This window comes from Panthera leo, chromosome E2, assembly GCF_018350215.1.
Source record: "Panthera leo isolate Ple1 chromosome E2, P.leo_Ple1_pat1.1, whole genome shotgun sequence".
Classification (NCBI taxonomy): Eukaryota; Metazoa; Chordata; class Mammalia; order Carnivora; family Felidae; genus Panthera; species Panthera leo.
Window position 1 is genome coordinate 18,367,288 of NC_056693.1, and position 26,191 is coordinate 18,393,478.

Genomic DNA, 26,191 nt, shown 5'->3' on the forward strand with positions numbered 1-26,191 from the left:
CCGGGGAGGGGGCGTCGAGCAGGGCAGGGAAAGCTCTGGGGGCTCGGAGAGGGGGTAGGCCACTGGGGCTCTGGGGGAGGAGAGAGAGAAGAAGGGGGGGGAGTCTGGGGATGGGAGAGAGCTCCCCCACGTTCAATTTTGCCCTCTCCCCCATTTTGTCCCCACAGATGAGAACTCACAGACAGAACGGGGGAAAAAACCAAATGCACATTTATTAAGCTCAAGACATAGACACCGAGGGTGCAGGGAAACGGATCGGATCTTCGGAGGGGAGACAAGGAGGTGCAGGGGAGCAGTACATGGGGATTCTGGGGGGCTGCGGCTGGACTCCCGGACCCCAGGAGCTGGAGGCCTGAGTCCCTGGATCTGGGATGCAGACGGGCTCTTTGGGGGATCGTCATTGCCAAGACCTGGGGAGGGGCAGCGGGGTGCAGCGGCTCCAGCCTCGGGTGGGTGGGGCGGCTCATTCGGGGGAGCGCTCCCCGGCGCAAGGCTGGGGTCCCCACCGCCTCCACCCGGTCCTCAGGCTTCCGCACTCAGGCAGGGACAGCAGTGGAGGTGCCCAGGGCTGGTTTTACACACCGCCACCTCCAGGGGCTGGGGACCGGGGTCGGGAGGAGAGAAAGAGAGAGACCGAGAGAGGGTCAGAGAGCTGCGGTCAGCGACCAGAGAGGTGCACCCCGCCCCCTCCCACAGCCAGTGGGCACCCCCCCCCCCCCCCCCGCCCTGTCGTCTCCTGAAAGCCAGATCCCCAGGGACTGTCACCCTTGAGCTAGCCACTGAGGAGCTGTCTTGCCTACCAAGCCCTGCTCCATTTAGGGACACTTGTGTGGCTTTTGTCCGCCCCCACAGGACACTGTCATGGAGGGGAACACACTTGTGATGAGGCTGGAGATCCCTGGCCCAGCTTGGGCCTTTCTGGGATGTCCCCCTGCCAGAAAGAGTCTCTCTCCCCTTCCTATGTCCCCAACCTCCTCTTACACCCCATCCCATTCCCACACCCCATCTCCCCAACATTTGGACGCAGTCAGAATTCCCCGTTTCCCACCCACTTGGGACCATAGCTCAGCTGTAGTGGGTCACAGTCCCGTGCATATTCCGAGACCTTGCCCCCCCCCCCCAGTTATCCACAAAGTGCCCCGTTAGGGTTTTTAAATCTCGTGAAGAGAATATGAAACAAAACACATGAAATTCCACACCAAATCCCCCCAAGCACTGAGTACCCCCAGGCCCACTTTTTAGTTATAAGACCTTTATGAGAGGCAGAGAGGTTCCCTTCTGGTTTTTAGACGTCCCTGAAAAGGACGCAGTTCCACTAAAAGCAGGTCAAGATATTTTTACATAATTCAATTAACACCCCCAAGGAGTCACAATCTTGCATCTAAGGTTTATTCCCCCCTGCATCTTTATCTCTGTCCATCTTCCACACCCTCTCCACACCCCCACACCCCTCACCCCTTCACACCTCATCACACCCCCCCCCCGCAGTCCTCACCCCTTCACATACCCCCTCCACACTCTCACACCCCCTCCACCCCCTTCACCTCTTCACACCCCATCGTACCCCTACCCTCTCCACATCCCCAACCCCTGCACACCCCTCACCCCTTCACCCCTCCACATACCTCACCCCTCCACACCCCCACCCCCTCCCCACCCCTGACCCCTTCACATTCCCACCCCACTCCACACCCCCTCACACCCCCATGTCTCCCACCCCCTCCACACCCCTCACCCCTTCATCCCTCCACATCCCTCACCCCCCCACACTGCCACTCCCTCCACACCACTACCCCCTCCACTGCCCCATCCCCTCTAACACTTCCATCCCCTTCATCCCCAACCTCTTCACTCTTTATCTGTCTGTGCTTTCCACCCTCATACTCTTTACATCCCCATATTCTCTCTTTCCCGAGGTCAGTTTTTAAAATCCATATTCTATACATCTCTCCTTTTGTTATTTTGATACAATTATCCAGGAACCCTTCCTTCCTTCCCTCCCTCCCCCCTTTTCCCCTTCCCCCTCTCTTCCCTTTCCACATTCCCTTTTTCTTTTTTTAAGTCATCTCTACACCCAATGTGGGGCTCGAACTCACAACCCTGAGATCAAGAGTCACGTGCTCCACTCACTGAGCCAGCCAGGTGACCCTTCCCTCCTTTTTCTTGATCCTTTCATCCTCCTTCTTCCCACCTGAACAATGAAGTCTGGAAAATATTCTGTCTCCCTGCCTCCTCTGGCGCTCCGCTCCTTCCCCATCCGGACCTCACAAGTCCTTCTCCCGAGTGGGGCCCCTCTCTTCGCAGACTTGTGGCTTTCTCCTCTGGGGGATCATTTCATCCTTGCTCTCAAGGGCCTCTGTACTTGTTTCTGGGAAGCACCGGGGACTCTAAGACATTTCACATCCCACTGACTCTCCATGGCTTAACCTCTTTGGTCTGCGGGGCCTCAGCTCCTACTGAAGTTGCCACATCCGTTCTTGGTGGCATCATTCTCAGGGACCTCCAACGCAGCTCCCCTTCCCCCTCCGGCCCCCACCTCTTCTCCTCCCAGACCGTAACTCCCTCGCCCTCACCTGAGGAGGGAAGCTCCGACTTACAGGATTTGCATGTTGGGCTGTGGAAACAGAGAGAGAGAGAAAAGCATAAAGAAATCCGGTAGCCGTGGGCTTACTAGGAAGGACGGGGCAGGCTTTGGGGACTTTCTGTTCTGGAAGTGCCCCCGCACCCCAGGCCGCCCCCACCCCTCTCCCCTCTCTCCCCACTGCTGCCAGACCTCTCAGACCTGGAGTCCGCCTTCCTGCACTTCACCTTCTTGCCTGTTAGGAGACAGACACAACGAGACAGGACATTAAGGGTCTGGACAAAAGCCAGCGGGGAAATGGTGGGTGGCCAGCGACGCCCCCCCCCCCCAACCCGAGGCAGCCTCCTTTGAGGGGCTTCGGAGCCCAGGAAAGGGTCACACTTACTGATAATGATGAGGATGCCTAGCAGGAACAATATGGTGGCCAGAGTCATGCCCACCGTCTGCACCGTGTCATAATCTGGGGAAGATAATGGGGGATGTCAATGTGGGGTAGCGCCTCAGTCCTCCCTGGAGCCTCGACCGGGCTTCAAGTCTGCCCCGCCAGGGTCCAGAGTCCAGGGATGCTGCAGGCCGTGCCGGGGGCTCCCCCAGTGGGCTAGTGTGAGGATGGGGAGCGGAGCTTGGTCCCTAGACCTTCTCTAGAAGGTCTCTACCCTTCTCTACCCTCTACCCTTCTCTAGATTCTTTGTGTATACATAAAACCTTCCTCTACATCATATATACATACATGTATATATGATACATACATGATATCTACATCATATATATAATCTCACCTCCTTCTATGGCTGGTTCCTCCTGGTTCTGTCCACCACTGTCACCTGTCCGAATCATTGCAGGAAGCAGCCTGCACTGTGGTCTCCTTGCCCCCTAGCCACGGGATCCTATTAACTCCTAAGTCAGATCCCCACCCCACCCTGGCTTCCATTGCATTCCAAGGAAAAGCCAAAGTCCTCACCACAGCCCACACGGCCCTGCATCACCTGGTCCCCGTTCCTTCTCAGACCTCACCCCCTGCACATTCTCCCTCAGTCCCCTACCTCGGGCATATTGGTCTCTCTGCCATTCCTGGAGCAGATCAGACACGGTCTTACCTCAGGGCCTTTGTATTTGCTGTTTCCTCTGCTTCAAAGCTCTTCCCCCAAATATTCCTTCCTTACCAATTTCTGGGCTTTAGTCAAAGGTCAGGGAAACCTTTGGTTGTCCATTTAGAATTTCACCTCCTCTCCTCAACCCTTTATAATGTCATTCTTTCCTTTATTTTCCTTCATGAGAAGCATCCTTGTCTCATATACCACAGTAACCACAGGCCTTGAACAACATGCGGGTCCGCTCATAGGCAGATTTTTGTCAACACACTGTAAATGTATTTTCTCTTCATTATTATATATATTTTTTTATTTTTTATTTTTTTGGTAAGCTCTATGCCCATCCCGGGGCTTGACCTCATGACCCTGAGATCGAGAGTCACATGCTCTACCAACTGAGCCAGCCAGGTGCCCTTCTTCTTTATGATTTTTCTTAATGACATCTTTTCTCTCGTTTACTTTATTGTAAGAATACAGTATATAAACACATAACATACCAAGTATATGTTAATAGATGATGCTATCGGTGAGACTTCTAGTCAACAATAGGCTATTAGTAGTTAAGTTTTGGGGGAGTCAAAAGTTATATGTGGATTTTCAACTGCATGCACCCCCCAACCCCCACGTTGTTCAAGGGTCGATAGTATTTATTGAAATAAGAATTTATGGAGCACACACTCAATGTCCAGGCCTCTGCCTCAGGGAATTGACTTTCATATTGTGACAAAGCACTGAAAAATAAAATGAAACACCTGAGCCATATGACTATGGCTAGATGTGTGTGCGTCTCCTCTTGGCAGAGAGTCAGGAAGGGCCTCTCCTAGCAGAGCAGTCAATATTTGATCTGAGTCCCGAAGAAGGAAAAGGAGCCTTCGTCAGCTGAATGGAGAGCTAGAAGAGGAGTATGCCTGGCAGAGGGAACCACGTGTGCAAAGGCCCTGAGGTGGGAAAGAATTTGGCGTATTGGAGGAACGGTATGAGTGAGCAAAGGGAGAGGGCAAGGGAGTGTTTAGAGAGGGAACTGGGGCCAGCTCTGCTAGACCTGGGGGTGACTTCTTTAAGCTTCAGTGATGGTTTCATGGCATCATCCCACAATCCTCGTAGGTGGAAACTATTACTATTCCTTATTTACAGAAGAGCCCAGAGGGGAAAAGTTACTTGCTCAAGGCCACACAGCTAGTGAGTGGATAAGCCAGGATCTAAATCCAGGAAGCCTGGCCTCGGTCATATGTTTTTCTGATGGCCAAAACATACCAGCGTGGAGTTCTGGTGAAGATTGAAGAAGACCCAGAGAGGGTATCACTCCCCCCTCCCCCAAATCTGATTCTGCCCTCCATGAACCTCGCTGATAGAAACTGAATCCACATGTTCAGATGGCCTGTGGTCCAGCAGGTATCATGTTGGCATGACTGAAGCCACTTTACCAATAACCTGTGGGGACCTGCAACCACCCCTTTATCCAGCCCCAGGGTACCCTCATCAGAATCTGCCACTCACCATAGTAAAATGGGTCAGGTTCCTGAGGAACTGTGGGAAGGAAGGCAGGAAAAGAGAGAGAGGGAAAAAATATTTCAACACTGGATTTCTTAATATTTTTGAGGTTCCAGATGGGGCCATTGGCCCAATGGTTTCTGGGCAGAAATCAAATAAAGACACCCTTTGAGCTAAATAATGATATAGCCTCATAGCAGGACACAAGGTCTGAAGAGTGGAGCATAGGCTGGATTCCAGCCCGACTCACACCATTGGTGAATACTTTCCCTTGTGCAGTGCACAACCTACCAAACTGTACGTGACAGTCCTGGTCCTAGCCCACTGTGGAAGCCTGAGGCAAACTATGGACGCATTTCCAAAAAAAAAACCATACACACTCCCATTTGCACATGCTATTGGTAAACCGGTATCCCACTGGTAAACTGCTGAGTGCATCAGCTTCCCCTGAATATTCCCTAAAACTTTTCAGTCACCTGACGGCTCCAGAAGTCAGGCACTGTGGCTATTATTCTCATAATAATGCCTCCTGCCACCAAATCCAACACAGGGGAGCTGTCCTAGAATATACCTTATTATATTATCTTTAATATATCCTTTGCTGTTTATTTCTAAGACATCATCAATGTTAAGATTCAAAATTGATTTCATAATAGTTTTCTCAGTGTGTGTGTGTGTATATACATGAGTAAGTATGTAACTCTACCATATGAAACATACCCATCCATTAGAAGACTCATTCCAATTTCAGAAAAGCCAACGTGTGGATAAACTCTGTGTGTGTGTGTGTGTGTGTGTGTGTGTGTGTGTGTGTTTACTTTTCCCCATCCCCGTCCCAAACCACACTCCCCTTCAGGAGAGCTCAGACCATCCTTCCATGCAAGAAGCCCATCTTGATGGCTCCCTAATTCCTCTGACAGGTCTCAGAACATTCTGACTTGTCTAGAGCAGAATTCTGCAAAGCATGCACCACTAGCGGAGGGGAACCAGGAATGCCAGGGGCAATGCCAGGCACGGTTGTTAGTGTTCTTCCCTCTTCCAGCCTCAGGGAAGGATGGCAGCTGCCCTGAGTTTGCGGGGAGACCGTAGGACTAATTCTGGCCAGTAAACTGTCAGTGGAAGTGTCAATGTCTCTTCCAGGCTGGCGCTTTTCAAGTGCTCATGCAAGAGGTCCCTTTTGCCTTTGGCCTGGTGACATGAACGCTCGAGATGGTGGCCGTTCCCATTTTCTTTGGTGAGTAGAGAGCCCAGGTCACCCCGTGATGGACACATAGTGAGAATCCTGGTTGTCAGAAGCCCCTGAGATTTTTGTGACTATTTGTTACCAGAGCAACTCTAGCCTCAACTGACTGGTATAGGGGCACTTAGGCCAGACTCTGAATAACACTGATCCACACAACGTGTAAGTTCGTCCTTCTCAGTTCCCTGTCTGGTCTTCTAAGAGGAAGTCTTAGGTAGGCGCAGACGTGTCCTTAACACCTTCCACCTTGTTAATGTCCCTCTTTTCCCAAGAGAAAACAGTCCTTGGGCTCAGAGCCTTCAGCAGGCAACGATATCTAGGTAGAATTTCGTGACATTATTTGGTTTTCTCCTTTAGTTGTTTAACCAGCATTTGATCGCACTGCCTCCGTGCCAGGTCCTGGTCTAAGCACTTCACAGGTGCTAATGCACCTAATCTTCACAGCCACTCTCAGAATTAAGGTGCTATCTTCATTCCATTCCACAAACAAGGACACCGAGGCCCAGAAAAGTGGAATCACTTCTTGGAGATCATTTTTATACTTGCAAGGCAAAAAAAAAAAAAAAAAAAAAAAAAAAATCCTGATTTTCCATTTGTGATGGTGATACAGAATGAAGCCAATTAAATTAGTTACTTTTTTAAAGACTTTTATTTTTACAGAATCTCTACGCCCAACGTGGGGCTCAAACTCACAACCCCGGGATCAAGAGTCGCGTGTTCTATTGACTGAGCCAGCCGGGCGCCCCTAGTTTTGTTTTTTTTTTTTTTTTTTTTTTTTTTTTTAAAGTTAATCCTGGGGCACCTGGGTGGCTCAGTTGTTAAGTGTCAAACTTTGGCTCAGGTCATGATATTGCAGTTTGTGAGTTTGATCCTCACATCGGGCTCTGTGCTGAGAGCTCAGAGTCTGGAGCCTGCTTCAGATTCTGTGTCTCCTTCTCTCTCTGCCTCTCCCCCACTCACGATCTCCTTCTCTCTCTCTCTCTCTCTCTCTCTCTCTCTCTCTCTCTCAAAAATAAATAAATATTAAAAAAATTTTAAAACGAAGTTAATCCTTTAAAGGAAAAAGAATGAACATGAGTGGGGAGCATTTGGATAGGGCAAAAACTGTGAAGGTGGTCCTCGAAAGCATCAAGTTGGGGAAACATGATTTTAGAGTCATGTATGCTTAGCCCCCCCCCCCCGCCCGCCACCGGATGGGGAGTACATTGCTTTGACGCCTCTGCTGTTAATCCTGGCATTTACAAAAGTCTTCCAAAGAAGTTTTCTAAAATGAATAAATAAATGAGTGACTGACTGACTGAACGAATGTGAGCCCTGCTCAGCTGCAGAAAGCTGCATCACAGATGGAATGGTTGTACTAGCCTGCTTTGTCCCCGGGGTCTCCACACAGCCTGCCTCCCCAAACCAGCGGGAGCCCACTGGGTGAGGACCTGCTCCAGGATCCTCTTTGGTTGCACCCTGGGTGCTCCGTGCGCCGGGCAGAAGTCCCTCTTCTGGTCCCTGCCACCCCAGCAATCTGGTTCCTCGGGGCGAGGCTGGGCTGAGGGTGGAGCCAGGAGGCAGAAGAAGAAATGTGCACCACTCCTGGCCAGTTGCCAGGGAGACATCAGGAAGGAGGTGGTTGCTATGGCAACTGGGGCATCTTAAGAGGGGAAGAGAGGTAATGGGTCTGGGCACCCCAGGCTAGGTGGGGTCCTGGGGCTGAGGTTTCTAACTCCGAGGCCAATCTTGACTCCCTCTGCTCCCTTTGTACCTCCCGGTGTTGCCCCTGCAGGGCTGGCTTCCGGCCAAGCCCAGGGTTCTTCTCAAGGGTGGGACCCCAGGCCCAGTCATGCTCCTGCACCCCCTTTCTGTTTGCCCCCAACTCTCCCTCCTGCTTTCTGATGGGGTGGAAGAGCCCTCATCCCCTTGCACTGTGCCCCCCCCCCCAACAATCCATTAATCAGCATAAGTGGTGCAACACACAACATGCTCTTCCTCCGCCCCCCTCCCTGGGGTTTCCCAAGACCTGTGGTCCCCCCTTCTGCTATGACTGGGGGAAAGGTGGGGGGGGGGGATGGTGAGGCGTCTGTCCTCCCACCTCTGCCCGTCTGCTGCCATCGATCCTGTTAACCACCATCTCTGCGAAAAGAAGCCCTGGGCTCCCGCCAGGCCTGCTGGCTCAGCCCTGCCCCCCCCTCCCTAGGGTGGCTTCCAGCCTCTGCAGCCCCCCCACCCCGCCCTGCTTCAAATTCTGCAGATATGGCTCAGTGCAGCAGCCCCTGCCTGCCGGGAAAGGGGGCAGGGAAGGAGAGATCGGAGTGGAACCGGGGTTCCCTTCACCACCAGGGGCTCCTCGGCACCACTGGCCTATCCCTTCTGGCCCTGCTCTCTGTGCGGGAAACCCTCCGCCGGCCACCCCCCCCCCCCCCCCCCCCCCCGCAATTAAAGCATTCTTCCCTTTGCTCCTCTGCAGAGGTGGGCTCAAGAAAGGGGGCTCTCAGGGGGCAGTGAGTGTTTAAGTGGGTGAATAACTGGGTTAAGGGGTGTGAAATGCAAACTGCCGTGTGGCTGGATGGGGGTGAGGAGGGACATTTGTGTGCACGCTCGAGTGCACCTCCCGGACCAGACAGCACCCCTGGATGTGGGCTGGGAACGAGGGTCCTGCCACCCATTCTGGCCCAAGGGGGCTCACTGCAGTGGCATGGCCCCACCCCATGGTGCTCCTCCTTATCTCCATTTCTCTCCCGCGCTGTGGGTCCACCGCTCTCTCCTGCTCTATGTCTTTCTCTCCGCCTCTCTGTCTCTTTGTCTCTGATTTTCTCTTTCTCTGCATCTTTCTGTTGCTCTCCGCCTTCCCCTTCACTCTCTGAATATCTTTCAGTCTCATATCGGTGCTCTTCCCGGGTCTCTCTCTGTATCTCTGACTCGGGGTCTGCTCGTGCTCTCTCTCTCTCTCTCTCTCTCTCTCTCTCTCTCTTAGGCTTTCTCAATTTCCACATTCCTTTCTGCCTCCCTCTCTCTCCTGTCTCCCTCCATCTCTCTCTCACTTCCTCCAGCTCTCTCTCCCACTGTCTTTCCGTCTTTCTCCCTCCTTCCCGCTGAACCTGCCTGTCAGAGATTTCAGGAGACACCCACCATAGGCGCCAGGGCTGGAAGAAAAGAGGGATGTGGACCCCCTCCTTTTGCCCACCTCGGAGACCCTGAAATGTGCCAGAGCCTCTGTGGTCGCAGACCCACCCTTTCCCACCCTCGAAGCCCGTCCCTTCGCGTCCACTACCACCGCTGTGCAGGACCAGCCGCCTGGTTGCCATAGCTACCGGTCCGCGCATCCTTTCTCCCGGGACTGCCGCTCTCCAACCGCGGGTCCCGCACAGAAACGACACCACCGGGAGGGGGTGTCCAAGAGGCCTGGAGGGGCGCCAAGGGGTGCGCTGCAGGGGCCTCCGCCCTGGGAAGGAACGGACACCCCCTTCCCCATTCCCCTCCCTTTTCGGTGCTGGAATCTCCCTAGATCCTCTCTCCTAAGCTCTGAGATCCCGGAGCCTCCCCCACCCTCACCCGCGCGCCCTCTCCCCGGGCGGCGCTCACCCTTTGTGGGGGCCTGGGTCGGGGTCGCCATGCCGGACCGGAGCAGGGGGCGGCTGGATGCCGAGGTGGTGAAGGCGCGGCTGCGGCAGCTGGAAGCGGGACGGACTGATGTCGGGGGGAGATGGGGGAGCCCTCGTGTGGGGGGTGCCGTAGCCAATGGGGGCCCGGAGAGCCCGCCCCCGTCCCGGCCACCCCCGCCCCCGCCCCCGCCCACTGCCGACGTCCCCGCCCCTTCCCCAAGGGTGGGGGCGCCCCCTGCCGGGGCCCAGGGGGCGCCCGGGCTTTCGCGCAGAGGGACTGACAGATCCACAAAGCGCTGTCGAGAGAGAAAAGCACGTTTTATTGAAGTCTGGGCAGCAGAGAGGAGTCCGTGGGGGCAGGGCTGGGGAGGAGGGCAGTCCGGGTGGTGGTGGTGCTCAGGTGGTGGGTGGGAGGCGCCAGGTGCCAGGGGAATCCTGTGGGGGTGAAAGGGTGAGGGGCAACAGAGCCCCCCAGCCATCTCATCCCACCCTTCGTCGCCTTCTCCTGCCCCCCTCCCCCAGCCTAGCCCGAGCTGCAGGACCTGGCTGGGTTCCATCGCGCCAGGTGTCTCTACCGCCTGCGGGTGGACAGACCTGAGGGGGAACACGGAGAGTTCGGGTGTCAGGAGGGGCACCCCAGCTCCTGCGGAGGGGGGAGCGACAGGGGAACTCCCGGACCTTCGCTGTCGGATCAAGTCCCTCCCTCCGCAAGCCCAGAGAGGACCAGGAAAGGGGTTCTTGGAACCAGCCTTCACCCCCAAACACCCAGTCTCCCCCAGACTCACGGCGGATGGAGCTGCGGAAAGTTCCCTCCTCTTCATCCGGTTCCCCGGTCCTGGGAAAGGAGAGGCAGAAGGACGTGGGGATGAAAAAAGAGAGGCAGATGCTCCCAGGAACCCCCCAGTACAGCCCTCATTTCACAGACCCCGGTACTGAGGGCCAGAGACCGGCGAGGAGCAGGCTCGGGGGCCGCCAGAAACTAGAAAATCGGGCGCACCCAGGAGCAGTTTAAGCGTGTGGCAGGACGCGCTCCAAGTGCCTCCCGGAGTGCTGGGGAAGAGACTGGAGGTTGGTGGGGGAGGGATGGCCGAAGGGCTTGAGGACAGACGGCCTGGAGACAGCCTAGGTTAGAAACCCAGAACCCTCATCTTCTAGCTGAGTGATCTCGGGCAAGTGACTTCACCTCCCTGCGCCTCGGGTTTCCTCCTCGATAAAATGAGGTTGTTAATGACAGTCTCATGCAAGGGGCGTGAGGAGTAAATAACATAATACACGATAAAACAATATCTGGCACGTGGGACTAAACATTAGCTATTCTTTAAAATAACATTTAGAATTGTTTTCACACGGAGAAGGGATTCATACATTGCTTTAAATTTTTATTTAGAGATGAATCAAAGAGCTGGGAACAGGACTCTGAGCTAAACTGGGCCGCCAAGTGCGGTGATCTCATTTCGCCGTGGCTCCTTCTTTCACAGCACTTATCACGCTTTGTGATTTTATATTTGTGGGGCTGCGGGAACCCACGGCCGCCGCCCCCACTGGGCTGGGAGCTCAGCCAGGCAGGGAGGGCAGTTTAGTTATTCACCGTTTGGTCCCCAGGGCCTGGCTTGCGGCTTGGCACGTAGTAGGTGCTTAATACGTATTTGCCGAAGGGTCTCTGGCTGTGTGTGGGTCGAGTGGACGCCCTGCCTCACTCCCAGCGCCCTTCTAGAGCGGAAGGAGGAGAGTGAGAGCCCCGAGGGGCCTCTTACCTCTGCTGCTGGTTGAATTTGCACCGGCATCTTCTGCCTGTGGGTGGGGGTAGGAGGGCAGGGCTGAGATTCCGCTCCGGGCGGGCACCGAGCGGCGCTCGAGCGCCAGCGCCTGCTCGCGAGGGGCGGAGCCGTGGGGACGGAGGCGGGGTAGGGGCGGGGCGGGGGCGGGGTAGGGTAGGGGCGTAAACCGGGCGGGCCCGGGCAGGATGGGGGCGGGACAGAGGGCGGGGATGGGGGCGGGGAGAGGGCGGGGCAGGGGCGGGGCGGGGACGAAACACGGCACCTGCGGGGGCTGGAGGTAGCAGGGTGGGGGTACTCACTCAGGACGATGAGGATACCCAGGATGAAGAGGATCCCGGCGATGATGAGGCCTCCGATCCGCAGGGTTTTGTAGTCTGTGGGCGGCAGGGAGGAGAGTGAGACAGGGAGGGGAGGAGGAAGGACAGGAGAGGGGCAGAATGGGGAGGAAGGGGCAAGGAGGATCAGGGAGGAGAACAGAGAGATCAGTGAGAGGAGGAAACAGATGTGGGAGGAAGAGAAGAGGGATGGGGAGAGGAGGGGGTGGGAAGGAAAAGGAAGAGGTAGGCAGGGAGGAGGGAGGAAACAAGAAAGTAGGGGAAGATGATGGAGAGGATGAGGGGAACAGAGGGGAGAAAGGGAGATGGCCGCAGAGGATGAGCCGTAAGACATTGAGAGGTAAAAGGAGAAAGAGAATCAGAGAGACAGGGAGGGGTCAAATAGACACACGGAGACACAGAGACACAGACAAGGGGAGATAAAAACAAGGAGTCAGAGAGCCTTCTGAGAGACAAGAGAAAGAGAGAGAAGGAGACTGACAGAGATATAAATACTGAGTCAGAGATAAAGGAAGAGAGAGACGAGGAGGAGTGGGAACAGGACCGGCAAACCCAGGCCACCCACCCTCCCAACTCCCAAGCATAGATGCCCCTCCCTCCCTCACCATAGGTGAATGGATCGTGTTCCTGTGGAGCCTCTGGAAAGAGAAAGAAGTCAACGGTTGGATGCTTCCTGGGGCCCTGGACAGGAAGGGGCATAAAGAGACCTTTTGGGGGCTTTCCTGTCCTGGGCTGAGAGTCTGGGGACTATTGGACCCTGAACAGGCTGTCCACCCCTCTCTGGGTCTTAGCTGCCTCATCTGCACTGTCCTGGGGCAGGGGTCGGGGGGCAGGTGGTCACTTAACTGCTACAGCTTCCCGCCTCATCCCGTGTTGTCCTTGAGTCTGTCCTGTGCGGGAAGTGGGGCTCCATCCCACCCTCCACCTTTGTCTGCCCTGGGCATCCTCCGCTCCCCTCCCCCACGTGAAACCTCCAATTTCCTGGTACCCCACTGACTCTGTTTAAGTTGGAGTCTCCAACTTGGTTCTCTTGAAAGGCTTCCCTCCCCTCCCTCGGGGCTGAGGTGGGTAGCGTGCTACCTACCCCAGACTCACCTGCATTGGCCATGGTGAGGAAACCCACACAGAGAACCAAGATGTGGTGGAGAGATGCCATTGTCCTGGAGAACACCAAGGGTCAAGAAACGTGTTTCCTAGTACCCCCACCAGTGGGGCTTGAACCCAAGGGGTTAAATCAGACTCCCGGGGGGGTGTGATTCCAAAACCGTCCATCATCCAGCTTGGCCACTTTGAGAAACAGGGGCGCCCCCTGCTTCATGCGGACACAGTGTCACCAAAACAAGCCACAATGGGCAGGGGTGAGACACACAGTCACAGGGGTCTCCCGGAGGCCTGGGCCGCCCTACAGCAGGCGCCAGATTCCCCGCACCTACCCAATGGGAAGACTGGGATGGCTCGCCCCACCCAGACTGAGAGACAGACGCACGGGGAGAGGTGAGAGACACATGCAAGGGCCCACCTGCCCGCCCACCACGGCCCTGCTGCGTCCGTGTGATATCCCAGCTCTCCTGCCCTCGGCCGCTGGCCGGCTCTCTGCCTGACCCTGGGTATAAATATCTCCCACTTCACCCTGGAGGAATTTGCCTCACACAGGCCACCATGGCAACAGCCTTCCTTCCCCCACTGGGGGGTCACTCCCAACCCTGCCAGGGTGAGGCCGGGCTGCCACACGGCTACAGGCTGTCCCTGTGGGGAAGGCCACCCCTTCTCCCCTTCTGGAAATGATGAGAACAGGGGAAAACATCCCTGTCTGCCTGCCTCTGGGTGACTTTCATAGGCAGACACCAGGCGAGTCGCATGAGGCCCAGACCAGCCAGGCTGAGAGACAGAAGACAGATGCCAGGGGCAGGGACACACACACACACACACACACACACACACATACGCGCGCGAGCACACGCAGTGACAACGCCCACTCCCCAAACCTCTGGTTGGAGCAAGATGTGGGGTGGAGACAGTCACGAATACGATACTCCTCATCTGAGCCTCCCGTGCTCCCAAACAGTGACGCAATCTGACCCACACACGTGAGTGTCCCAAACCCACCCCAACCAGGGTGCACGCTCTGCAGCAGGGGAGGGAGGAGTTGCGCCCCGCACTCCCGCTCCCGGGGAACCCCACTGTCCCCACCACGCTCCCTTCCTCTTGGGTCAGGCCTGCCTGGAAAGCCACGGGCTTGGCCACTCCTGCTCCCAAAATAGGTGGCCCAGCCAGGCGAGGGGTGAGGCCCGGAAGGGAGGGCAGGGGACGCTCACCCCAGTCAGGCTGTCCCCTGCTGAAAGAAGGCCCCCAAACGTCCGGCTGTGCCGGGGGTGAGCACTTTGGACCCCCTGGCCCAGAGCTGGACTGCGCCGCCCTCAGCGGTCTCCCCTCCCGGCCCCACCCCACCCTCACCCTCCCCAACCAGCAGCTGTAACTGGAGCCCGGGCTGGAGGGGGGCCAGGGGGCGGCCCCCAGCCCAGACCGCCCTGGCCCGCTAGGTTAACTCTCTCGGCTCAGATGGAGGAACACTACCGGCGCTGGGGACAGCTGGGGAGAGGAGGTGTCGGCAGGGAGGCCTGGACATGCAGGCACGCACGCACGCATGCACGCTCGCCCCAGCGCCCCGGACAGCTTCTGCCCTGCGGTGGGAGGTGTCAGTGACTTTCTGTGAGGCCCCCTGGGAATCGGGCCCAGTTGGGACCTAAGGCCATTTGAGCCCTTAGGAGCCCGCTGATCCCTGACCCCAGGGTTCTGTGGAGACCTGCTCAGCGCCACAGGGCTATTTTGGGGGCATTTCAGTGTGTGTGTGTGTGTGTGTGTGTGCGTGTTTTCTGCTGCTGGCTGTGAGGTCCCCCAGGGGTGCACACCACACACATTCACACGCACACACAGAAACCTAAAGACCCCGTTTATCTGGGCACAAAAGCAAACAAATACACGTGTGTTCCCGCATACAAACACAGAGGCAGACACACAGAGAATAACACACCCGCGGGGAAACCCAAGGACCCTCCCACACAGCCCACACCACCACCAGCCACACAACCCTGACAGACACACTTGTGGACACGCGCAACGCGCACACACACACACAAATGCACAAATGCACAAACAGGACCTAGCTGGCCACTCGGGCACAGACGGACACGCTTATGCACTTGTGTTCGTGTACTTGGAGACACAACCCGCTGTGAGCTGATGGGCTGAACCCCCACTCTCCTGATCTCACGTGGCCCGGAGGAGAACAACACGCACGGTGTCCTCCTCATGGGCGGGCCAGCTTCACAGGCACTGGTGACGGAGAAACCCGGGATCAGCTCTGAGCTCTGCCACTCCTGGCTGTGTGACCTCGAGCAGCCCATGGGACCCCTCTGTGTCGTTTCTGCCCTATAAAATGGAGAAATCGCTAAGGTCGTCCGGATAAGGCCGGGCCAGGCTCGGAGGTCTCTGAAGCCCACACTGTCTTGTCATTAACTCCATTTTAGAGATGAGCAAACCGAGGTTTAGCAAGGTGGAGCTGATCCTGCTGAGGTCCCCGGTGCTTACGGACAGAAACGGCCCCCAGCCTGGAAGACTTAGACACGGGCCCAGACTCCGTAGGACACCAGAGCCAGGAGCCAGTGAACATGCTTATCCGCAGGCACAGACACAGCCCGCCTCGGAGGACCCAGGGGGCTTTGCGACACGCCCTCGCCCCTGTATGTCTGAGCCTCTGCCCCTCATGGCCTTGCACCCCGGGGTCACCAGCAGTCTCTGGTTAATGATAACCCTGATGTTTACGCAGCCCTCGGGAAGGCTGACAGAGGAGCAGAGAAGTGAAGCCGGGCTGGGAGCACCGGACCAGCCCCAGCCAGTCCTTGGCTTCCCTCCCTCTCGAGGCCAACTGCTCCAGAGAGGAGCAGCTCAGCCACTTTCTAGCTGCGTGATGTTGGGCCCATGACTTAACCTCTCTGAGGCTCAGTTTCTCCTTCTGTAAAATGGGGATAAAACAGTAGTCACCTCAGAGGGAAGTTAGGAGGACCGGCGGAAACGATCCGTGGAAAACATTTAGAACAAAGCCCAGCAGTCAGTGACACGCACCCGTTAGGTATTGTCACTGTCGCCATTGTCATTCTCCTTGTGAGCCGCAGCGAGAACCCTGGTGGCTGAGTACTCTGTGAGTATGGATTTAGGCCTGTCTGCGTCCCCTCTGTGTCCCTGGCACGAAGTTCTTTATCTGTTCAAAGACCCCGTAAAGAAGTTTATCATCCCTTACTGTACAACTGAGGCAACCGAGACCTGAAGGGCCTGGCTCAAATCACAGAGCCGTTTGGGTCTGGGACAAGCACTTGGGTCCGGAGTCCACACCCAGGCCTGCCCACCACGGCGGGGCGCCTACCCTGCGCTGACCCACGAGCGGGGGCCACGGCCTCCTTCATCTCACGGAGTGCTCTGCACACCTGGGGAGTGGGTGCCACCGACTGCCCCCCTCGACAGATGGGAAAACCGAGGGTCAGGGAGGTCAAACGACTCGCCTGAGCCCACGCAGAACCGAGCCCGTGGTCCTTCCTGAGCTGGTGCCGGTGAGCCCCCTGTCCTCCACGTCTTCCAGGCGTGTGCAGCCGTAGCCAGAGATGCCGTGTGTTTCCCTCAGGGGTGGGAGGACGGAGGTTAGGTTTAGATCTGTCCAGTGCCATGAAGCGAATCACTTAATCACTTCCTGCCTCGGTTTTCCCACCTGCAAAGTGGGGATCCCACCTCACAGGGCTGTTGTGAGAACTGAGTAAATTCACGTTAAGTCAGGCAGACGGTAAGTGCTCAATGATTATTGTTACTACTCTTTCAGGTTGGGGAACAACGTGTCATTTATTTCTGGATTTTGCTTATTTAATGCTAAAAGCAGAGTCCAAATGAAAACAACCAGTGTTCGTGAGTTCTGGTCTGCCGAGAAAGAACACAAAAATCACGAGACAGGCCCTGGAGCCGGCTGCCGGGGCTTGAGTGCTGGCTCAGCCCCAGTCAGCAACCCAAATCGCAAATTACTTGACCTCTCTCCTCAGCGTTTGTGCCTGTAAAATAGCCATATAATAGGGTCAACCTGAGAGAGCTGTTAGCACGAGCTAGTAAACTTTTAGGACAGGGCCTAGTGCAGAGCCAACGCTGAGGGAGGGGGTGGCACCATCACCATCATTGTTTGCTTGCGTTGGTTCCTTATCCACGGCGGGTGGTGGGCACTCAGGGGTTAATTTCAGGCTGGCCAGGAGGCTGTGAGTTTGGGCAGCTGCCCTGCCCTGTTTGGCCACCAGAGGGAGCAGCTGGGCCTTGGTGACCGCACACATCACACCCTCCGGGAGCCAGGGGAGGGGGCTGGCTGGGCGTGGCCAGGATGGCTCCAGCCCCCAGCTGTCTCTTCTCCAACCCCCTCCGCCTGCAGAGCCATCCGGTCCCCACCCGGTGACATCCTCCTTACACTCCCTGAGTGGGGTGGAGTGGGAAATCTGGGGAGGGGGCTGGCTGAGAGTGGTCAGCTCCAGCCCTTTGTGGCCCCTCCCCTCCCATGGGGCCATCCAGTCCCTTCCTTAGGGCTGCTCTTCCTATGGCCTCTGACCCCCTCCTCCTTCTTACGCTGCTTTGCTGGGCGCACCCGGTGCCCAGTGAGTCCCTTTCCCAAACCTCCAAGGAGAAGGGGCGTGGGAGGAGGGGAAGAACGGGGAACTGGAAAGGGGGGTGAGAAATAAAGATAACAGACAGAGAGAGAGACACACACACAGGCCAACAGGCAGACAGAGACTCGGAGAGAGAAACAGAGATAGAGAGACAGACGGAAATAAAGAGAGAAAGTGGAAAACAGGCTAACTCCCTGAGTCAGAAATACAAAAAGGGACAGAGACAGACAGACAGGGAAAAAGAAGTAAACAGAAAATCAGACACCAAAGGGATAGGGGAAGAAAGACAGGCTGAAAGAGAGACGGAGGAAGGAGAGCGAAGCCAGGACGGGGCGTGCCAGCTGGAGGAATGGACGGTCGCCTGGCATGGGATGTGTAGTGGCCCCAGCCCACAGAGCTGGGTGGGCAGAGAGGAGCCGGGGCGCAGCGGGGGTGAGGGGGGATGGGAGGGGCAGGCGTTGTGCTGCTGCTGCTGCTGCTGGCCGGAGCGGGCGCCGGGGTGGCCTGGAGACCACCAAAGGGAAAGTGCCCTCCGAGCTGCTCCTGCTCCAAGGATAGTGCCCTGTGTGAGGGCTCTCCAGACCTGCCCGAGAGCTTCTCCCCGACCCTGCTGTCACTGTGAGTGTCACCGCGAGGGTGAGGATGGGAGTCCTGGGGCCCCAGGGCTTGGGGGCAGGGGGCCGGGCCCCCGAGGACATTGGCCCTTCAGGATCTTGGGAGGTGGGCAGCAAAGGATGTTGGGATGCCTCACAGGGGGCTGCTGGGATTGGGACAGGAGCGGAAGGGCAATCCCGAAGCACAGGGGCAGCGTTTGGGGCCCCAGAAGGGGGACGGCTGGAGGGAGGACTGAATGTTGCCAGGATCCTCGCCAAGTGAGGAGGGCAAATGCCTGTGTCCCTGGGATGTAAAGGAAATACATCCAGGGTTGGGGTGGCATGCCAGCGTCCCCCAGACAGGGGACGGCTCTGGGGCAGGGCTGGAGCCTGGGGGCGGTTTTCTCCTCACCCACCATCGCCCACGTCCCCAGCTCACTCGTTAGGACTGGAATCACCCAGCTGAAGGCCGGAAGCTTCCTGAGGGTGCCCACACTGCACCTGCTGTGAGTGGGGCCCAGCTGAGTGGACAACTAGCTCGAGGGAGTGGGTGGGTGTTCACGCAGGTGCGTGGGGGGGGTGTGCACACATACGTGTATGTGCATGTCTGTGAAAGCACCGTGTGTGTGCGTATGTGCGTGTGTGTGTGTGTGTGAGACAGTGCCCACCTGGGTTGAGGGTGGAGGCAGAGGTTAAAATGTCAGAGAGGGGGCAGCAACTCTGCAAAAATTCTTTCTTGCTCCCTTGCCAGCCTCTTCACATCCAACTCCTTCTCCGTGATTGAGGACGATGCATTTGCGGGCCTGTCCCACCTGCAGTACCTGTGAGTGAGGCCAGGGGATGGGGGCAGGGACGGGGGCTTGGTAGAGTGTGGCTCCTAGAGTGGAGGGAGGTATAGAGGCTTACTGGCACGGGCGGGAGGGTCCGGACAAGGGTCCCTCCTGGAGGGGCAAGAGGCCTGGCGTCTTGGCAAGAAGCCTGCTCACCTCCCCACTCTGTGCTGCAAGGTGCACAAAGGGCCTAGGGAACCCAAGACTGTTTCTGGCCCTACCCGGCTTACGGGAGCCCGGGGAGCGGACAGAGAGGCCGGAGGCAAGGAGATGTTTCCAATTAACAGAAGACAACTCTGAGGCGGTGATGGTAGGGGTGGCGGGGAGGGCGGTACGACGACGCCGGCATTGGGCTGCTGTTGGCGATAACGGTGTTGAAGGCGATCCTGCGGCCGCTTGGCGGGGAGGTGCCGGCACGATGGGGGACCATGGAGTGGGGATGACGTTGGCAAAGATGGCGGACCCGATGGCGGTCGCGCCGGTGGCGATACTGATGATGGAGTCTGATTAGCGTTATCAGTGTCGTGGGTGTTGGCCGTCACGTATCGGTGTTGCTATTGGCGGCGGCTGTGGGTAGGATGTCAGCGTCGGCGTCGTGTGGGCGTAAGGGCGACGTGGTAGGTACTGGGCTTGGCGGGGACGACGGAGGTGCCGGTACGTGGGAAAACTGCGGCAGTAGGGGTGCTCGTGGCGGGTAGAGAAGGGGGTGCTGGGGACAGTGGGGCCGTTGGTACCGGGAGCGCCTGTCCCAGTGCCAGTGCTTCTGGAAATGGTGGCAGTGGTGGTGATGGGGTGGCAGTGTTCGCTGTCAGGCTGGCAACGAGCACAGGGTTAGGTGCCTGGCTCCTGGGATTGTAGTCTGGGACCCTGGGGAGGAGAGGTTTCCGGGGAGGCGTCGGCACATTCCAGGGGCCTAGGGGTCCCGTGGGGTGAGTTCCCCCCAAGCACGACGGGGCCACAGCAGGGAACCGAGGGCCTCCCGCTCACCATGCCTTCCCTCCGCAGCTTCATCGAGGACAATGACATTGGCTCCATCTCTAAGAACGCTCTCAGAGGACTTCGCTCACTCACACACCTGTGCGTGCCCCCGAGGCCTCGCCCCTCTGCTCACCAGCCCGCCCTGACAGGCTCCCCCAGACCCCATCACCCCGTCACGCGGGGCATCCAGGTAGCTGGTGACGGTTCCTCCTCTCTCTCTCCTTCCACCAGGAGCCTGGCCAGTAACAATCTCGAGACCCTCCCCAGATTCCTGTTCCGAGGCCTGGAGACCCTAACTCATGTGTGAGGCTCAGGGGGGCTGGGCGGGTCGGGGAGTTGGGGAATGTTTGAGAGGGAAGCGGATTGCTGTGCCCACTCTCGGTTGACATAACTAAGTACGGCTGCAACGGTCCTCACACATTTCCTCACTCACCTCTGGGGCCCCATCCCGAACCCTTGCCCGGGGAGGGGGCGGGGAGTGTGGCCTCCAGGGGGCGGTGGAAGCCAGGTCGCAGCCCCTCCCCGGCCTCTTGCCCCAGGGACCTCCGCGGGAACCCGATCCAGTGTGACTGCCGCGTCCTCTGGCTGCTGCAGTGGATGCCCACCGTGAATGCCAGCGTGGGGACTGGGGCCTGCGCCGGCCCCACTGCTCTGGCCCACATGCAGCTCCGCCACCTGGACCCCAAGACGTTCAAGTGCAGAGCCATAGGTGGGGGCTTTCCGGGCAGGGCGGGAGGGACAGCAGGGGTTCCAGAAGAAGGCGGGCGATCAGGGGAATGGCTGCCAGGGCTGAAGGGCTCACCTCACTCCCTGCTCTGCCGTTTCCCAGCTTGTGAGACCCTGGGCAAGCAGCATCACCTCCCTGAGCCTCAGTTTCCTCATCTGTAAAATGGAGGTAATAAACAGTGACGTAGTGAGAATTCGGTGATGTATCTGCACCTGCATCTGGTGCAGAACCTCGGATGGGAGGCCCTCCTGAATGTTCACTCTGCTGGTGTTATTAATATAAAAATGACCTTTTAAAAATACTTGCTACGATCCTTCTGCTTGCCCATAAATATATTTTGGTACCTTTACGGGTCCCGGGCACTGCAGAAGACTCAGCAGCGAGGAAGCGCAGAGGAAGGTGGAGCGTGAGAACCCAGAGCGGTCAGGGCTGGGATGGGGGAAGCCGACAGAGCTGTAGGCGCCCAGAGCCAGAGCGAGGGCCGGGGAGGGCTTCCCGAAGCAGTGCGTATTTGAGTTCAGATCCGAAGGCTATAGACACAATGATCTAAGTGTGAGACACGTTTTTGGTCTGTGGGACCCATAGAACCGGAGAATTTAACTTCAGTTATCCCGCAAAGATTCACTCTGTGTCCAGCCCTGGGAGAGGCAAGGGGCACCAAGATAGGGCCCCGCCCTCAGAGCCCTGGCGGGTGAGGACACAGGCATTAAATAAAACGTTGCAGAAATAAATGTATGCTACGCCTCGTGATAAACATGGGGAGTGGTGAGGGAGATTAAGTGAGGGGGGCGGTCCTACCTTCCATGGGGCATTGATTGGAGAAGGCTTTTCTGGAGAGGTGGCTTCAGATCCAGAAGAGCGCTGTAGACAGAGAGGACAGCATGTGCAATGGCCCTGAGGCAGCAGAGAGTTTGTCCTGCTTGAGGGTCACAGGCAGGCAGTGTCCCGGGGAGTGAGTGCAGGAAGGGACACAGGTGACATTGAAGGCTGCAGGGGCCTCACCGTGTACGACTTTGAAAGCCACAGAGAGCAGAGTGGACTTTATCCTGATGGCCGTGGGAAGCCGTGGAGGGCTTGGAGCAGGGGGTGATGATAGGATGGACGTTTTTAAGAGATCCACCTTTGGGTGGGCATCCTTGGTGGTTTCGTTCACTTCAACCCTGGTACCTGGAGACAGGGCCTGGCACATAGAGTGATGTATTAGAACCTGGAGTCTACCGCCGGGCCCGTCCACCACCGCGCTGGGCGACCTTGGCGCATCACGACCAAAGCTAGGCTGCTTACCATGAATTAGAGAAGAGAGGAGGGACTGAGGTGAGCAGTCCAGGGCGTGGGGCAGCCTCTGGGTGTTGTCCTGGCTTTCATGATTGAAAGTGAGTTATGGCACGTCCACGTGCCGGGTCAAGGGGAGAAGGGGAAAGGGACCGAGTCTGGGACGAGCCGTTGCCAAACAAGTGAGGCGACCGTTTTACCCCCATCGCTTGGCTCTTTTTCCCTTGGAAACCTGGTGTGGACAGGGCCACGCCTCATCTCAGGAGGGAGGTGTCGGGGGAGTGCTGAGACAAGGTGGCCTCTACCTGGGCAGTTTTGTGCTCCAGTCCGATTTCATGGAAGACGTCAAGGATGGATTGTGCCGGACGGTCCCGTGCCTGCCTCTCGGCCCGTTTCCTCATCTGTAAAACGGCTATGATGAAATGTCCCTCATAGGGATCTTGTGGAGTTAAATGAATCGATAAATACGTTGTTTCTAAGCAGTTATTTGATGATGTCATGCAGCTTAGAAAACACAGTATGACCGTGTTGCTGTGACTTAATTCGTCTATAGATCAAAAGATTCGCTATCGGTCCCTTTGAGGTGCACACCCCTCATTTCAGAGATGTGGAAACCGAGGCTCAGCGATGAGGGCCCTCGGGGTCCCCCGTGCCTCCCTGACTCTCTCCTGCCACCCCCAGAGCTGTCCTGGTTCCAGACGGTCGGGGAGGCGGCGCTGGGCGTGGAGTCCTTCTCCTACCAGGGGGAGCCCCACATCATCCTGGCACAGCCATTTGCGGGCCGTTGTCTGATCCTCACCTGGGACTACAGCCTGCAGCGTTTCCGGCCCGAGGAAGAGCTGTCCGGTGAGCGCCCCCTCGCATCCTCCCGCCTGTCCCCGTAGCCTGCCCGGTGGGGTGGGGGGAGACCCTGACCTGCCTGGCTGGCCTGACCGCCCCTCCTGCTCCCCGACCCCCCACAGCGCCCTCGGTGGTGTCCTGCAAGCCACTGGTGCTGGGCCCGAGCTTCTTCGTGCTGGCCGCCCGCCTGTGGGGTGGCTCGCAGCTCTGGGCCCGGCCCGGCCCCGGCCTGCGCCTGGCCCCCACACAGGCCCTGGCCCCACGACGGCTGCTGCGGCCCAATGACGCCGAGCTCCTGTGGCTGGACGGGCAGCCCTGCTTCGTGGTGGCCGACGCCTCCAAGGCGGGCAGCACCACGCTGCTGTGCCGGGACGGGCCCGGCTTCTACCCTCGCCAGAGCCTGCACGCCTGGCACCGGGACACGGATGCCGAGGCCCTGGAGCTGGACGGCCGGCCCCACCTGCTGCTGGCCTCTGCCTCACAGCGGCCCGTGCTCTTCCACTGGCTCGGGGGCCGCTTCGAGAGGCGCACAGACATCCCCGAAGCTGAGGACGTCTATGCCACACGTCACTTCCAGGCCGGCGGGGACGTGTTCCTGTGCCTGACACGCTACATCGGGGACTCCATGGTGAGGCTGGGCCCCTCAGGTGGGGCAGGCAGCGGAGGCCACAAGCCAGACCCGACCTGCGGCCCCCTCAGGCCTGGTCTTTCAGCACCGACCCCACCTTGCACACCGGCCTCGGCCTCGAGACTCTGACCTGACCTCTCAGGCTGACCTTCGAATTCTGACCCCACCTAGTGTTCTGATCTTTGAACTCTGGCCGCCCTGACACTGACTCCAAGACAGTGACCCCTCAGGCTGGCTCACCATAAGCCACTCCCTGTCCCCCGACATTGACACTGGCCCCACGATTCTAATTCTACCGCCAGACTCCGGCTCCGTAACTCTGACACGCTCCAAACTCCCACTTGACCACAATCACCGCACTCTGAGTCTCCGGGGCTGATGGCCCACCCCCTCCAGCATTCTCATTCTGGGGTGAGATACCGCCAGGCAGAGCCTAGAAGGCACTGATCTGACTCAGGTGTCCCCAGGACACGTGTGGGGAACAGACTGTGGGTGTAGGGATGGAGGGGGGGAGACCAGGGAAGAGCCTGGCGTCATGGTCCAGGAGGGAAGTGACTGCGGCCGGGCCGGAGTGCAGCCAGAGGAGATGGGAGAGATGTATCCCATCGTAGGTAAAGCTGACCGACTCTGTGTGGGGCGCGAGGGGGAGAGAGGGGCCAAGGATGACTTCAGGTTTGTGGCCTGAGCAGCTGGGTGGTGACACGTGTGAAGGTAAGAAAGCTGCAGGAGTTTGGGGACCTACAGGCCTGTCTCCAGGCTGTCCCAAGCGCTCGGAAGCGCAGAGCGCTACCCGCAGGCCTGGCCCTCCTGGACCCCAGGCCCTAACTAGTGGCCACACTTCACAGGTCATGCGCTGGGACGGCTCCATGTTCCGCCTGCTGCAGCGACTGCCCTCGCGTGGTGCCCACGTCTTCCAGCCGCTGCTCATCGCCAGGGACCAGCTGGCTATCCTGGGCAGCGACTTCGCCTTCAGTCAGGTCTTGCGTCTTGAGCCTGACAAAGGGCTCCTGGAGCCGCTGCAGGAGCTGGGGCCCCCAGCCTTGGTGGCCCCTCGCGCCTTTGCTCACGTCACCGTGGCCGGCAGACGCTTCCTCTTCGCCGCTTGCTTCAAGGGCCCCACACAGATCTACCAGCATCACGAGCTAGACCTCAGTGCCTGAAACGCGAGGGGACCTTGAGACCTTGGACACGGCTCGGAGGGGAGGGGGCACTGGCGCGGGGAGTCCCAGGCCTCTGGACACTCACTTGAACGGCCTCCTGGCCCTACCCGGGGTGATGGTATCTGTGAGGTACCGACCACAGGCCGAGTTCAAGACAAGGGACTTGAACTTCCAGTCTGAAGCAACATCTCGGCCCGTGGCACACGCTCCGACCAAGCATGACTTGGGGGCTCGGGCTGGGGCACCGCCAGAAGCTGGGGTACCGAAGCCATGGTGGGGGCGATGTGCAGAACTCCATGAGGTCTGGAAGCGCCCCCTCAAGCCCACTCCCCTCCTGCTCCCTCTGAAAGTACTGAGGAGGAGAGAGCTTTCCTTTCCCTCTAAACTCATTCTGGCCAATCTCTTTTAGTGCCCGCCTCCATGACGTCATCAGTCGCTGGGCCGGTTTCCCCGCCCGGGCCTGCTAACTTCCTCTGCTGCTTTGTGCGCATGCCTCCTGCCCAGGCGGAAGCCCAGCGTGTTGGCCCTCTTGCGCCTGTGCAAGAAATAGGTGGGAAAATAGGTGTTGTGGCTGGAGCCCTGGCTACCCTTTCTCTGGAGAGGACGGGAAGTGTATAAGCTCAATAAACACGCTGTGCACCTGCCTCACCCATTATGGGATCTTTGGAAGAAGGTGTCTCTTGGGTGGCTTGGGGGGGGTGGAGAGCGGGAGGAGTGGTTTCCCAGGAGCAGTGTTATGGAGGGGAGAGGTCATGGGGTGCATTTTGGCTGCCCCTGCTGCTTTTTCGCAAGCCCCATGAGTGTGGGCTCACGATTATGGGGGGCCTCGTGGGATGTTTGAAGGAAATAGGGCATTATGAAGGGACAAATCGCTGGTTTATTGTGGATCTCTTCTTTGGGTCATGTCTCAGGGCATCGTAGGAGATAGTTTTAGGTGTTTTAAAGGGTTTTAGGCGTTATATGGGGTGGCCCTTGGGGACATTTTGGAGATCTTTTTGGGTATTGGGGAGTCTCAAGGGAGTTTGAGGCTCCTTGGAGGTTCTCACGCCATGTGGCCACTATATATTATTAGTCTCATGGGGAATTATTTTGAGAACTCACAGGGACAGTTGGGTACTAGGAAGAGTTTTCTATAATCAAGTGGGGTCCCAGAGGTGAGTGGGGGGGCAGTCATGGGGTCTTTCTATTCTAATCATAATCTATGTGACTCCTCATATCGTGTAAGAAGATCCACATCCTTGTTTTCCTGGGATGGTCTCAATGCCCACTTGAATGTCCCAGCATTCCATCTGGTTAGAGCGCCCTTTCACTCCCCAGAGTGTCCACCATTTGGCTACTAGAAAATTTTAAATTGCACCCGTGGCTCCCCT

The 26,191-nt window shown here is 57.6% G+C and overlaps 3 protein-coding genes and 1 long non-coding RNA gene across 16 annotated transcripts; 1 reads left to right on the top strand and 3 right to left on the bottom strand.

Annotated features, from left to right (window-relative positions):
- Window positions 1-188: 188 nt before the first annotated feature.
- On the bottom strand, window positions 189-10,041 carry FXYD7 (FXYD domain containing ion transport regulator 7). Of its 8 annotated transcripts, none has more exons than XR_006197164.1 (6): window positions 9,974-10,041; window positions 5,170-5,199; window positions 2,967-3,041; window positions 2,774-2,816; window positions 2,192-2,614; window positions 189-597 (listed from the first exon to the last, which is right to left on the bottom strand). XR_006197164.1 is itself a non-coding variant. In XM_042919156.1 (6 exons), the coding sequence occupies exons 1-6, from the start codon at window positions 10,002-10,004 to the stop codon at window positions 575-577; spliced, it is 243 nt and encodes an 80-aa protein (XP_042775090.1). In that variant the 5' UTR covers window positions 10,005-10,041; the 3' UTR covers window positions 189-574. The 8 variants fall into 8 exon arrangements, 3 of the variants coding, with proteins under 3 accessions (XP_042775090.1, XP_042775089.1, XP_042775086.1); XR_006197163.1 differs by having other exon boundaries at window positions 2,192-2,368; window positions 2,574-2,614; window positions 2,783-3,041; XR_006197162.1 differs by having other exon boundaries at window positions 2,192-2,368; window positions 2,574-2,614; window positions 2,774-3,041.
- A 251-nt stretch (window positions 10,042-10,292) lies between these two features.
- FXYD1 (FXYD domain containing ion transport regulator 1) lies at window positions 10,293-14,572 on the bottom strand. Of its 4 annotated transcripts, XM_042919172.1 has the most exons (8): window positions 14,422-14,572; window positions 13,202-13,266; window positions 12,712-12,744; window positions 12,071-12,145; window positions 11,748-11,784; window positions 10,779-10,828; window positions 10,536-10,587; window positions 10,293-10,428 (listed from the first exon to the last, which is right to left on the bottom strand). In XM_042919172.1, exons 2-7 carry the CDS (start codon window positions 13,260-13,262, stop codon window positions 10,565-10,567), a joined length of 279 nt encoding a protein of 92 aa, XP_042775106.1. In that variant the 5' UTR covers window positions 13,263-13,266; window positions 14,422-14,572; the 3' UTR covers window positions 10,293-10,428; window positions 10,536-10,564. The 4 variants fall into 4 exon arrangements, with proteins under 4 accessions (XP_042775106.1, XP_042775104.1, XP_042775107.1 ...); XM_042919170.1 differs by having other exon boundaries at window positions 10,293-10,587; XM_042919173.1 differs by lacking the exon at window positions 14,422-14,572 and adding an exon at window positions 14,092-14,155 and having other exon boundaries at window positions 10,293-10,587.
- Window positions 14,573-16,883: 2,311 nt separating this feature from the next.
- LOC122208291 lies at window positions 16,884-19,865 on the bottom strand. Its single transcript, XR_006197187.1, has 3 exons — window positions 19,438-19,865; window positions 19,055-19,207; window positions 16,884-17,196 (listed from the first exon to the last, which is right to left on the bottom strand). It is a non-coding gene; the product is annotated as an uncharacterized LOC122208291 (long non-coding RNA).
- LGI4 (leucine rich repeat LGI family member 4) lies at window positions 18,226-25,469 on the top strand. 3 transcript variants are annotated; one of them, XR_006197157.1, is made up of 9 exons: window positions 18,226-18,411; window positions 18,821-18,892; window positions 19,138-19,209; window positions 20,222-20,293; window positions 20,426-20,497; window positions 20,734-20,903; window positions 22,875-23,039; window positions 23,156-24,072; window positions 24,507-24,576. XR_006197157.1 is itself a non-coding variant. In XM_042919085.1 (9 exons), the coding sequence occupies exons 1-9, from the start codon at window positions 18,236-18,238 to the stop codon at window positions 24,819-24,821; spliced, it is 1,620 nt and encodes a 539-aa protein (XP_042775019.1). In that variant the 5' UTR covers window positions 18,226-18,235; the 3' UTR covers window positions 24,822-25,469. The 3 variants fall into 3 exon arrangements, 2 of the variants coding, with proteins under 2 accessions (XP_042775019.1, XP_042775020.1); XM_042919085.1 differs by having other exon boundaries at window positions 23,156-23,661; window positions 24,507-25,469; XM_042919086.1 differs by lacking the exon at window positions 20,734-20,903 and having other exon boundaries at window positions 22,747-23,039; window positions 23,156-23,661; window positions 24,507-25,469.
- Window positions 25,470-26,191: the final 722 nt, after the last annotated feature.